Source organism: Salvia miltiorrhiza, chromosome 6 (assembly GCF_028751815.1).
Source record: "Salvia miltiorrhiza cultivar Shanhuang (shh) chromosome 6, IMPLAD_Smil_shh, whole genome shotgun sequence".
Classification (NCBI taxonomy): domain Eukaryota; kingdom Viridiplantae; phylum Streptophyta; class Magnoliopsida; order Lamiales; family Lamiaceae; genus Salvia; species Salvia miltiorrhiza.
The window spans coordinates 1,607,268-1,619,964 of NC_080392.1; the positions used below are offsets into that span (position 1 = coordinate 1,607,268).

Below are 12,697 nucleotides of genomic sequence, written 5' to 3' on the forward strand. Positions count from 1 at the left end.
ATATTAACTAAATTAAAAATAATAAATAAATTATATTCAAAAGAATAAAAACTAAAAGTAATTAGATAAAAATATTTTGTGTTATATTTTTCATGATGAAAATTAGATGTTGTTGATTTTGTGAATTTTTTTTAATTTATTTTAAAAATAGTAGATCCATGGATCTGGACCCGTGGACCCGCGGATCTGGATTTGGATCCAAAATTTCCAAATCCACGGATCTGGATCTGGATCTGGTATATGAAAACGGATCTGGATCTGGCCAGACCCGTTCCAGATCCGGCCCGTTGCCATCCCTACACCAACCTTAATTCCTACTCCAGCGCAGCGCCGCTCTTCTTCTCCATTCTGTTTTTGCATTTTTTTTCTTTCATCTTCTTCTACCGCCTCCTGCTCCGGCGAAGGACGCCGCCCTCAGCCACCGCCACCGCCACCACCGGCATTCCCCCTTCTATCCTTCACTGCGCACGGCGAGGTTGCACATGCAGCGCTGCCTCCGTCTCCACACCGCCGCCGCAATCACCATCTCCACGCCGTCCACCATCACCAAATTTCTCGTCGCTCCGACTCGCCCGGCCTCCTCCATCCTTGGCGCATGCGTCAAAATCTGCGCCACCGATCTCGCCGACTCTCTCAGTCTATACCGTCGCTCCGATCCGCCCGGCCTCCTCCGTCCTTGACTCTGCATCAGAATCTGGCCTCTGGTCTCGCCGACCCCCGCCTTCTCCGTCCTTGGTGCCGCTGTTAGAAGCAGTAGCAGGTAACAATAGAAAGTCAAAAATAAAAGATGCTGCTTCTACTGCGATTCTTCTTCACAATAACTTCTTTTTTTCTTTTTATTTATTTCTCTTAGCTTCTTCATCAGCTCAGCCGATTCGTTGTCGTCGCCGTCGAACCGATTAGTCATATCTACCGACCACTCTTTTTCTATCTCTTCTCTTTCTTTGAAATTGTATCTTCTCTTCCATTTATGCGAATGATACAACTGTTGGCTACTATTTATACTGATTCATTTCTTGGCCCCAAAGTATTGTGCCAACTGGTATTTGTACTTCTTCATTTCTTGGAGCCAAAGTATTGTGTATTAACCATGTAGATGTGTATATGTAGATTTTACCCAATGTGTATAAAGAGACACATTGGTTAAAAGAGTTCATCAATTTCCCGCCAAAATGGCTTAAATTGGCTCAAGTTGAGCTTTTATATAGATATAGATGATACTTTAATTTGTGAACGGATGGAACAATTGAAAACTTTTAAACACCATTATTCAAAGTTTTCTGGATGAATGTGACAGCTAGCCAAACAACAATAAATTGTCGAGATAATCAACTTGTATGTGTAAACCCCACCACAATCCACAAGCAATCAAAGTTGATCAAACCTTATACAGAAATGGAGATGCATTTTTTTTTAAATGAACAATTAAACACAATTTTATTTAAGAATATTGTTGATTTTTAAAAGATACAAAATCTTTTGTACATCCGGGTGTATCGCACATTCGGATTAATCCATATCCAAATTTTGACTCGCATTTTTATTCAAATCCGCATCTTGACCCAAATTGTGTAAATGACACTATTCAGTTATACAAATGACATTGCTTATAATTGACGTTATTCAATTATATAAATGATACTGTAATATTTTAAAATGTTATAGTGTCATTTACAATCTTATAGTGTCAATTACAAGAAGTGTCATTTATATTTCTAAATAGTGTCAATTATACACAGTGTCATTTACAATGTTATAGTGTCATGTATACGCAGTGTCATTTGTATAACATAATAGTGTTAATTACAGACAATGTCATTTGTATAATCAAATAGTGTCATTTACATAATTTGAGTCAGGATGCGGGTCAAGATCATCTCTTTTTTTTAAAAAAAAAAGGTTGTAGGTTGAAAATTGAAATAGAACGTTTAACTTTCCACCCTAAAAATAAACCCCAAACTTTACTTTTAACCTTTTACCTTTTACCCCCCTAATTTAATTTCTACAGTTTGCTTCTCCCCTCCTCACCTTCTGATCCACCTGTCACCGGCGCAGGATAGCCCAGAAGCCGTCGCATCCACCGCCGGCGTTGCTTCAGCTAGCAACCGTAAAACGGTGAGTCTTTTGAGATTTATTTCACATTCCATCTCAGTTGTGTAAACTGTAAAAGCACGTTGCTGGTTTGTAGTGGTTTAGTTAAAAGTTTTGAAAGAGGTCACTTTTACAAACAAGTGAGAAAAAGATGGCTCGAAAAGGTGGTCGCACCGATGAACACGAGAGCTCTCATCGGAAGCAGAGATCGCCTATTGCCGCTCGATTCTTCAAATTCATGTTCGGCAGGAACCGCTCAAAATTTATGGTACTAAAACCTCTATCTCTCTCTCTCTCTCACTGTTAGTGTTTATTATTATATTGCTTCTTTTTTCTCTCTCATGTTTCTGGCGATTATGTTTTACTTTGTTTTTTGGTATTATGTTATGCTCTTTTGTGATATTTTATTGTGGATTTAGAGCATCTCCAATGCTCAGGTCGAAGGGAGGGGTAGATCCGGGTTGAGCGGAGACCCCGCGCTGGAGACTCGCGTGGCGTCAAAGCGAGGTCGAGTTGGAGATTCGAGACATTGGCAGAAGAAGGCTGGCGCGTGTAATACACGCGCTGGTTTAAAAAAAAATAAAAATTCGACCGTTTGAATTAAGTATCAGATTTTGGAAAGTAACGGCTAAAATCGATTTTTTTTTTATCTATATATACTTCCTCTCATTCACTCTCAAATCACTTCAAAATTTTATCTTCATCTCCTACAAATTCTCTCTACAAAATGTCTTCATCTTCATCAAGTGGCGCCGACGAGGAACATATCGAAAAATTCGACCAACTCCTTGAACAATTTTATCAAATTGTTGAAGCTATTGGTGAACCGGAGCCGGAGCAACCACACCCTCGAAGAAGGCCGACCAAGAAGGCGTACATTCGTCGAGACCGTGAAGTTGGAGCACAACGGTTGTACGAGGATTATTTTGCAGAAACTCTGGTCTACACCGATGCTATGTTCCGGCACCGATTTCGTATGCGTCGTCCATTATTTTTTGCGCATCGTCGATGCGGTGCAGTCAGATCCATACTTCCAGCAACGTGTGAACGCTCTTGGGAGACCCAGCTTTACACCGTTGCAGAAATGCACGGTTGCTATTCGTATGCTAGCAAATGGCGGCGCAGCTGACCAGTACGACGAGTACCTATGGATTGCGGAGACTACTTCGTTGGATTGCATGCGCCGATTCTATGCGGTGGTCATCCAACGCTGCGGCACGGAGTACTTGAGGAGACCGACCCCTGCCGACTGCCAAAGGCTCATAGCAAATGCATGAGGATAACACAGCTTCCCAAGAATGCTTGGAAGTCTTGATTGCATGCACTGGGCGTGGAAGAATTATCCAATGGTATGGCAAGGAGCATACACTCGAGGTGATCAAGGGGAGCCAACAATAATCCTCGACAGGAGCGGATCCAGGATTTGAGGTTAGGGGGGCTGAATTTATTGGTCTACGACGTCCGAAGATATTTACACGGGGGATCGGGGGCGGAAGCCACCGCAGCAAATTTTATTTAGCATTCCGTACACTTCATTTTCATGCATTTTTTTAACAATCACTTAATATAATAGATAATTGTTTGCAATTCAATTAATTCAATATCAAGTAGATTGAAAGCATACAAAAACATACTTTTATGCATTCTTCTATTATAGTATATAAAAAGTTAGTTTATTTGTTTAGAAAATAAAATATATTTTTTAAAAGAATGCATATATACTATAAATAATGTATTATATTTTTTCTTCTATTTCTTATTTATATACATATATATAGAGATATAAAATAAAATATATATCTATATTTAAAATTTAAAAAAAAAACTCAAAATTTGGGAGGGGGCTTCAGCCCCCCTGAATCCGCTGTTGATCCTCGAAGCTGTCGCCTCCCAAGATTTGTGGATCTGGCACGCATTCTTTGGTTCTCCTGGTGCAAACAACGACATCAACGTACTCAACTCTTCGACGTTGTTTAACGATCAACTCGAAAGAAGGGCTCCACCGGTCATGTTTCAAGTCAACAACTCTTACTATCAGAAGGGATACTACTTGACCGACGACATCTACCCCAATTGGCCTATGTTTGTGAAGAGTCCTACACATCCTACAGACGAGAAGAGCAAGAGATTCAAGGTGATGCAGGAAGCTGCTCGCAAGGATATTGAACGAGCATTCGATGTTCTTCAATCTCGGTGGGCTATCATAAAAGGACCAGCGCGTCTTTGGAGCAAGGCGGAGTTGAGTGATATCATGTTCACGTGCATCATTTTGCACAATATGATCGTCCAAGACGAAGGTGAACATGGTACAGAATGGGCAGACGAGGGCAATGACGACGCTTCGAGTAGCTATGCCGCAGCTCGTCCACGCACAGGGGCTCCGCTGGAGTTTCGCCAATATGTGGCACGACAAGCATCCATGCGAGACGCGGAGATGCATGCTCGCCTCACTTTGGACTTGAAGGAGTACATTTGGTCTCGATTTGGTCCGATTAAGCACTAGAAAATTATTGTAATTTTAATTTTTATTATTGTATTTTAATTAAGTAATTTAAATTATGTAATTTTTTTAATGTAATGTTTAATTTATTTTCAATGAAAATTAAACATTTTAATAAAATTGTATTGAAATTGGAATTTTGGTGGAAATGAGGATTTTAGATCCAAACTAAGACCTTTGCATTGGAGAGGGGTGGGTCTTAGATGGGTGCCTCCAACGGATGAATTTTTCAGTTTCCAAAACAAAAAACTAGCATTGGAGAAAGTTGAAACTAGTTTCTAAATTTTTTTTGAGAAACTGGTTTCGGCTGACACAAGAGGGCCCCATTTGTTGAATTTTTTCTTGGCAGCAGCATTTCTATGCCAATATATTTCTTTTGCCTTTCTTTATTTCCACTTTTTATTTAAGTATTTATTTTCTTTTCTTTTTTTCCTATTTCTAATTCATGTTTTAACAAAAACATAATGGAACGGCTATTTCACTTTTTAATATAATTTTAATTATAATTCTAAATAATAATTAAAATATGTAAATAATATACAAATTATAATTGAAATAAAATTAATGTATATATAAATATATAAATGGGGTATGTATTATAGTGGGACCCTTAAATATTAAGAAATTGATTTATTGTTGGAGGAGATCTAAGAGAAAAAATAGGTGGATTTATAAATCTGATGTGGTACTTTGGAAACTGAAAATTGTGTTTATGATTGGAGGCACCGTAAGACCCACCCATTGGAGATGCTCTTAGGGTTCTGTGCTCTCTGTCAGGGCATTATGTTTAAATACTGTTTTATCTATGCAGTCATTAAACTAGAAATCTTTTCTGCAGCACTTTAGTTTTATGTGAATTTTCTTCGCACAATCAACAAAGTATATTTTATGTAATCCTCTCTTTGAATGTTTACCTTTTGTCGAAATAAACAAATAAAATTTCAATTTCTTTTGCAGTACTTGCCTCCGAAGTTTGCACAAAGAGTGGAGCACTTGACTAATCAAGAAACTGGTGTGGGCAGCGATGGTCTGCAACACTGTCTCTTGTCGATGGCTCCCTTGCATTCCAAATGGGTTGGGAAAAGTTTACAGCCTTAGATACCATGACTTCCCAATTAATGTTTACTAGATTTAACAAGGGCGGATGCATCAAAGCATGCACCTTCTGAGTTTAAGCACATCAACATATTTCAGCTAGATGATAATAGTATACAATACCAAATATAAGGTGTAGATCATACAGAAACACAATCTTAAAATCTATGTAGAAAATAGCATGAAAATACGGATCACCAAACTAAGACAATCACGAATTGCTTGAGAAAATGGATTTCACATTATAATCCATTGAAATCTGGTCAGTTACGTGACTTAAGGAAACGAACCTGCAATTGTTCATTGCCATAGCTTTCTTGTTCTTCTTCAATACATTTTGCAGATTCCACCATCGTTGTGTTCCTGATGTCAACTTCAATCAGCTCAAGCGTCGGTATATCTCCAAAACCACATGGAATCTCCCTCAGATTATCGCATTCGTACAGAGTTAACCGCTCGAGCCTGGGAAAATGAGAGCTCTCTGTTATCCATTCAAGCAGATCAGTGCTGTCAATTAGTAGCACTTTCAGTTGACAGAATTCCCCTTCCCTCGTTTCCCATTGCGTTCCAAAGCAGGCTCGTCGTCTCAGTTTGAGCACTCGAAGATTAGGCAGCACTCCGATCATCCTCATAGCCTCCCATGGAAGTCTGCAGCCACTCAAGCTCAGCTTCCTCAATGTTACTGGGAAAGCAATGTTCCGAGACAGATCATCCTTCAAATTCGGATACGGCTCTGCATACAAACTCAGCTTCTCAAGCCTATGAAGATGAACAAGATTGTGCAGTTCATATCCTGACCATCCCGTCTCGTACGTGCCTCTGTACGAGTAAGCGATTCCCAACTTCTTCAAGTTTGGCATCATTTCCAACATCCTCTCCGAGCACTTGAAATCCTTTACACGCGAGAGTGTATGCAGGTTTTCCATACACGGCAAGCTCCCTGCAGGCGGGTCGCGCAAGAAACCATTCAACAGCACAACGTGCCTCAACTGTGGCGTTTCCCAAATTTGAAATTCCATACACGACTTATTTAAGGATTTAACATCTAAACTTGAAAATTGGGTCTCAGCTCTACTCAGAATCCTCACAACTAAGGTCTGAAGATCGCGAAGCTCGCACAAGGAATACGATACAATCGTCAGCAGCTTCGTCTCAGGTTCACATGTAAAACCAAGGTATCTCAAATGAATTAGCTCACTGATATACACAAGAGATGATCCAAGTGTCACACTTAATGCATCGAACACCTTAAGAAGTCTAAATTCTTCCCAAGAATCCAACGCCCAATGCTTGAAAAGAAGGACGGTATGCATAGCTGAAACCATCTCAATGCTACCGGAGACATTACAAAACACACTTAGGCGGTTTGAATGCTCAATGCCTTGAGGAAAGGTGCCGGAGAACTCATCAACGGTGCACAGAAAATTCTCATCTCGACATTTCCTTAAACAGAGGCCTCTCAAGAGATCATGGATCTTCACTGTCCTGATCTTGCCATCAGATCCTTTCTTACTGATCAAGACAAGACTTTTTGCTACTAACTCTTCCAAATACTCATATCCCAACTCCTCCATCTCTCTTGCTTCATTTGATGCCAGAAACCCCTCCGCCGCCCATAACCTGATCAGTTTCGACACATTGATCTCATAATCTTCTGGGAAACACCCCATGTACAGAAAGCAAGGCCTTAGATGACCAGGCAAGTACTCATAACTCAACGACAATATCTCAATAAATTTTTCATAACTTGTGTGAACAAATTTAGATACATTTCTAGCAATCTCTTCCCAATTGGCCTCACAAGAGAGAACTCCAGCTATTACAACAACTGCAAGTGGAAGCCCTCGACAGTTCTGTGCAATAACTTGTCCAATTTCCTCAAATTCGAGAGGGCAATCTCCATTTCCAAACACCCTCCCCTTAAGCAACCTCCAGCTTTGATCCACAGCCATCAACTGCATTTGATGAGGATGTAAAGAGTCGATGTAAGAAGCTACGCTCAACTCCCTCGTAGTTACTATAATCCGACTCCCATTCCGATCATCGGGAAAGATCCCCCGTAGATCATCCCACACATTCATATCCCACATATCATCCATTACAACGAGATATCTCATCCCTTTCAAGCGTTTATATACAGTTTCTTTCAATAACTCATCGTGCACACGCTCATATGCTTCCTCATCCACATTATTGAGTGAACACAGGGCACTAACAAGAATTTCCCTTAATTGAAACCTTTGAGATATTGTTAACCAAACGCATAGATCAAAGCGATGAACACTCAAAGGGTCGTGGTAAGCATACCTAGCAAGAGTGGTCTTCCCGATGCCTCCCATCCCAACAATGGGGATGACTCTAAGCTGAGATGATCCTCCACAGAGCTCACTCTTTATCTTCAGCAAGTCTTCTTCGATCCCAATAATGCAATCAGAGGGCCTTGGATTGTTCATGCTGCTTTGGATCTGCATTGCTGTTCGCTTTTGTGAATTACTTCAAAAAGATTTTTTTGTTTTTTTGAAGGAACTTCAAAAAGATTAAACCTTGCAAAATTGGATTTTTGTTTTTCTCCCAGTCCGCAGCTAACCAAACAACAATAAATTGCCGAGATAATCAACTTGTATGTGTAGACCCCACCACAAGCAATCAAAGTTGATCGACTAATTGCGTTGCGTGGTGTGTTGGACAAATGGTTAGAGTCTAATGCTTATATTCAAATATTTTGGATTTGAGTCTGTTGTGGCATGATTTTTTTTTTTTTTTAATATTGTTAATTTATCAAAAAAAAAAGTTGATCAACTGCATTCTTTTACTGGCTAACAAGATTTTTATAACAAATTATTATTATTATTATTATTATTATTATTATTATTATTATTATTATTATTATTATTTCTAATCATACATTCGAGTTTTAAAGTTTGAATTAATAATCAATAGTAATATTTTTAGCCTAAAGATGAGAAAAAGTAAAGCAATTTAAAAATTAAAAAATAAAAATTAGTGACCGGTTAATTTAGGGCCTAATGGACGATAAATTTAATTTTCATGTATTGATTTTAAATTTTACATAGATTATATAACATTGATATCTACTTAATTTATAAAATTGGTTTGAAATTATTTTCAAATTGATTTTAACTAGTATTTCTAACAGTATTGATCATTATGTAATGATTTCATGCACAAGTTAAATCGCCTACTCAATTTCTAATTTTTAAAATAAAAAATTACTCCAATTGTCCACGAATTAAAGTCCCATTTGACCTTAAATTTTTGTTCACTGAATAAAATCTTATTGTGCTTTTCGTACCTTTTTACTCTTTTTTCCCTATATTTATTACCTTTGTTACTAATTGACCACCTTACAACATCTTTATTACTTTTATATTTTATATAGTATTTGTTAAATTTTATCATTAGTGAACCCACTCCACAACACCTTTATCACTTTAGTCAATTATTTTTTTTATTTCATTCACAATATTTTTATTAATTTTCTTAATTTTCATGTTAAGTATGAAAATGAGACTTTAATTTGTGGATTGATAGAGTAATTGAGATGTTAAGTATGAAAATGAGACTTTAATTTGTGGATTGATAGAGTAATTGAGGACTTTTAGAAACCATTATTCAAAGTTTTCTGGATGAATGTGATAGCTAGCCAAACAACAATAAATTGTCGAGATAATCAACTTGCATGTGTAAACCCCACCACAACCCACAAGCAATCAAAGTTGATCAAACATTTTATGTAAAATGGAGATGCATTTTGTTTTTTGTTTTATTTTGTTTTTTTTTTAATGAACAATTAAACAAGATTTTATTTAAGAGTATTATTGATTTTTAAAGGACACAAAATCTCCTGTACTTCCGGGTGTATCGTAGTACACTCAGGTTGATTCATACTCAGATTTTGACCCGCATTTTCATTCAAATTTGCATCCTGACACAAATTATGTAAATGACACTATTCAGTTATACAAATGACACTGCTTATAATTGACACTATTCAATTATATAAATGACACTATGACATTTTAAAATATTATAATGTCATTTACAATCTTATAGTGCCAATTACAAGAAGTGTCATTAATATTTATGAATAGTGTCAATTACATATAATGTCATTTACAATGTTATAGTATCATTTGTATAATATAATAATGTCAATTACATTTTACATACAATGTTATTTGTATAATCGAATAGTGTCATTTACACAATTTGAATCAGAATACGAGTTTGAATCAGGATGCGGGTCAGGATCTAAGTACGGGTAAATCTAAATGTATGATACACTCGAATGCATCCAAGACCATCTTTTAAAAAAAAAGGTTGTATATTGAAAATTGAAATAGAACGTTTGACTTTCCACCCTAAAAATAAGCCCCAAAATAAGTCTTCTTCGATCCCAACAATGCAATCAGAGAGGGCCTTGGATTTTTCATGCTGCTTTGGATCTGCATTGTTGTTGGCTTTTTATGAACTACTACTTCAAAAAGATTCAACCTTGCAAAATTGGAATTTTATTTATTTATTTATTTATTTTTCTCCCAATCCATCAAATAATTTGGGACAAGCAATGGATGAATATGAGAGCTAACCACAACTTCAATGAATTGTGGAGATAATTAACTTGTATGTGTAGACCCCACCACAACCACAACCAATCAAAGTTTTTTTTTGAGAATAACACAAGCAATCAAAGTTGATCAAACCTTATACTGAAATGGAGATGCATTTTGTTTTTTGTTTTTTTTATTTAAGGGTGCGTGAACGCACCGAACAATTAAAAAAGAACAATTAAAAAAAAGGCTTTAGGTTGGAACGTTTGACTTTCCAGTTTCCACCCTCAAAATAAGCCCCAAAATTACTTTAACCTTTTAACCTTTTACCCCCCAATTTCTTTTCTACAGTTTACTTCTTTCTCCCCTCCCCAGCTTCCGATCCACCTGTCACCGTCGCATCCACCGCCGGCGTTGCTTCAGCGAGAAACCGTAAAACGGTGAGTCTTTTGAGATTTATTTCACATTCCATCTCAGTGGTGTTAAACCCACGCTGTTGATTTGTCGTGGTAAAGTTAGCAGTTTTGAAACAGATCACTTTTACAACCAAGTGAGAAGAAGATGGCTCGAAGAGGTGGTCGCACCAGCAAACACGAGAGCTCTCATCGATTCTTCAAAGTCATGTTTGGCAAGAATCACTCAAAATTTATGGTACTAAAACCTCTCTCTCTCTCTCTCTCTCTCACTGTTAGCTGTTTTTATTATATTGCTTCTTTTCTCTCTCTCATTCTTCTGGCGAATCTGTGGATTTAGGGTTCTTTGCTCTCTGTCAGGGCATTGCGTTTAAATATGTTATATCTATGCAGTGGTTAAACTAGAAATCTTTTCTGCAGCACTTCTGTTTTATGTGAATTTTCTTCGCACAATCAACTGAGTATATTTATTACGTTGGTTTCGCTCCTGCATGGATGATTGTAATCTCCTGTTTACTTGCTCTTTTATCGGCTTGTTATTTTTGCGATTAATTTGATAACATAACGCTATGAATAATTAAATCAAGTTGTGGATCTTGTGTGTGGCTATCACATTTTTTATGCTATGTAAAGACCAAAAATTACTATAGTTGGGTAGCAGGATTAGCAGGCAATTAGATGCATCATGTTAAAAGCATCTACCAAGGTCCATTTATCTTGTCAACCAGAAACCATATAAAAGCAAGGATCACAAATTCTTGTTGCTTGGTTTCAATATATTTGAGCATGGAAGAGAAAAGGCAAAGATTACAACTTGTCATTTGTCCTCAAATAGCTTATCTTCAGACTTGAACTTTTCCGTAAAATATGCTTAAAACGCCATAAACCAGTAAAGAACTCGAAAGACTTAGATTGACGGCCATTTGCATCCGTCAAATTCTTGGGTGTAATTGTGCTATTAAGTTGGGGGGGTTTTGATTTATTTTGTGCCAAGACAAACTTTAGGGGATTTGTGAATCACTTTGAACATTAAGTGCATTTATGCTCCTTATCCCAAATATTAATGATGTTAGTCCAGTCATGTGATCACATTTAAAAGTGCTGCATGTTGGACCACTTTGTCTACACAAGATACTTTTGGCATGTGAAATTCCTTTCCCACACAGATTAAACTATGAACCATTTGAAAAGTAAAAATGATTATTTTATCTCAATTCTAAGTGGGCTTAATCCTCTCTTTGAATGTTCACCTTTTGTCGAAATGAACAAATAAAATTTCAAATTCTTTTGCAGTACTTGCCTCCGCAGTTTGTGCAAAGAGTGAAGCACTTGTTGACTAATCAAAAAACTGAACTTAAGGATTCACGTGGGCAGCGATGGTCTGTAACACTGTCTCTTGTCGATGGCTCCCTTGCATTCCAAATGGGTTGGGAAGAGTTTTATCTATACCATGGTCTCAAAGAAGGACAGCTGTTACTATTTAAGTACAAGGAAGGCCAATTTACTGTTCGTATTTTTGGAACAAGTGCCTGTGAGAGAACAAACTTTAATAATGAAATGCCTGGTCGGAGAAAAAAGCGTAAGAGATGCCAAGGGACAACTTCAGAAGATGAAGCACATCAGACAGCTGGTGTAAAGTCAGATATATCCATCTCGGCCTCCGGAGATGAATCTCAAAACCGTATAACCAAGCTTGCGGTTGACTTAAGCTTTGAGATGGAAAACGGAACATTTGATGCAAAGAAAGCTGAGGGTGCTGTAATCAAACTTTTAGACGCTAGTACTGAAACTGAACAGCGTGATGTCTTTGATAATGCATCAGACAAAGGATTATCCTTATCTAGTAATTGGGTTCTAGAACCAACCAACCCAGCAGGGAGAGATGAGGATGCTCAAATGGGTGTGATCGAGACAGATCTAATCACAAGAAGGTTCAATATTTATTTTGTAAATATCGAGTGTGAATGTAGTTTAAAATATAAGTGATTGTTTTCTAAAAAAGAAAAGCATGCAATTTGTATGGACCA

General features: G+C 37.4%; 4 protein-coding genes across 4 annotated transcripts in view; 2 read left to right on the plus strand and 2 right to left on the minus strand.

Moving 5' to 3' along the window:
• LOC130987821 (uncharacterized) overlaps positions 1 to 12,697 on the minus strand; it is a 551,243-nt gene that overhangs the window by 108,262 nt on the left and 430,284 nt on the right. The window lies entirely within an intron of this gene.
• Positions 4,100 to 4,594, plus strand: LOC130990035 (uncharacterized). Its single transcript, XM_057914237.1, has one exon. It carries the CDS (start codon positions 4,100 to 4,102, stop codon positions 4,592 to 4,594), a length of 495 nt encoding a protein of 164 aa, XP_057770220.1.
• Positions 5,758 to 8,274, minus strand: LOC130987786 (putative late blight resistance protein homolog R1B-16). Its single transcript, XM_057911461.1, has one exon. It carries the CDS (start codon positions 8,155 to 8,157, stop codon positions 5,950 to 5,952), a length of 2,208 nt encoding a protein of 735 aa, XP_057767444.1. The 5' UTR covers positions 8,158 to 8,274; the 3' UTR covers positions 5,758 to 5,949.
• Positions 10,563 to 12,656, plus strand: LOC130990036 (B3 domain-containing protein Os02g0598200-like). The gene is made up of 3 exons (XM_057914238.1): positions 10,563 to 10,697; positions 10,791 to 10,908; positions 11,964 to 12,656. Exons 2-3 carry the CDS (start codon positions 10,819 to 10,821, stop codon positions 12,654 to 12,656), a joined length of 783 nt encoding a protein of 260 aa, XP_057770221.1. The 5' UTR covers positions 10,563 to 10,697; positions 10,791 to 10,818.

Excerpts from the sequence above, each read along its gene's own strand:
- LOC130987786 (XM_057911461.1), bottom strand. The coding sequence starts at position 8,157 with ATGCAGATCCAAAGCAGCATGAACAATCCAAGGCCCTCTGATTGCATT.
- LOC130990036 (XM_057914238.1), top strand. The coding sequence starts at position 10,819 with ATGGCTCGAAGAGGTGGTCGCACCAGCAAACACGAGAGCTCTCATCGA. Across the intron at positions 10,909-11,963 it reads AGAATCACTCAAAATTTATG|TACTTGCCTCCGCAGTTTGT; the intron begins GTACTAAAACCT and ends ATTCTTTTGCAG.
- LOC130990035 (XM_057914237.1), top strand. The coding sequence starts at position 4,100 with ATGTTTCAAGTCAACAACTCTTACTATCAGAAGGGATACTACTTGACC.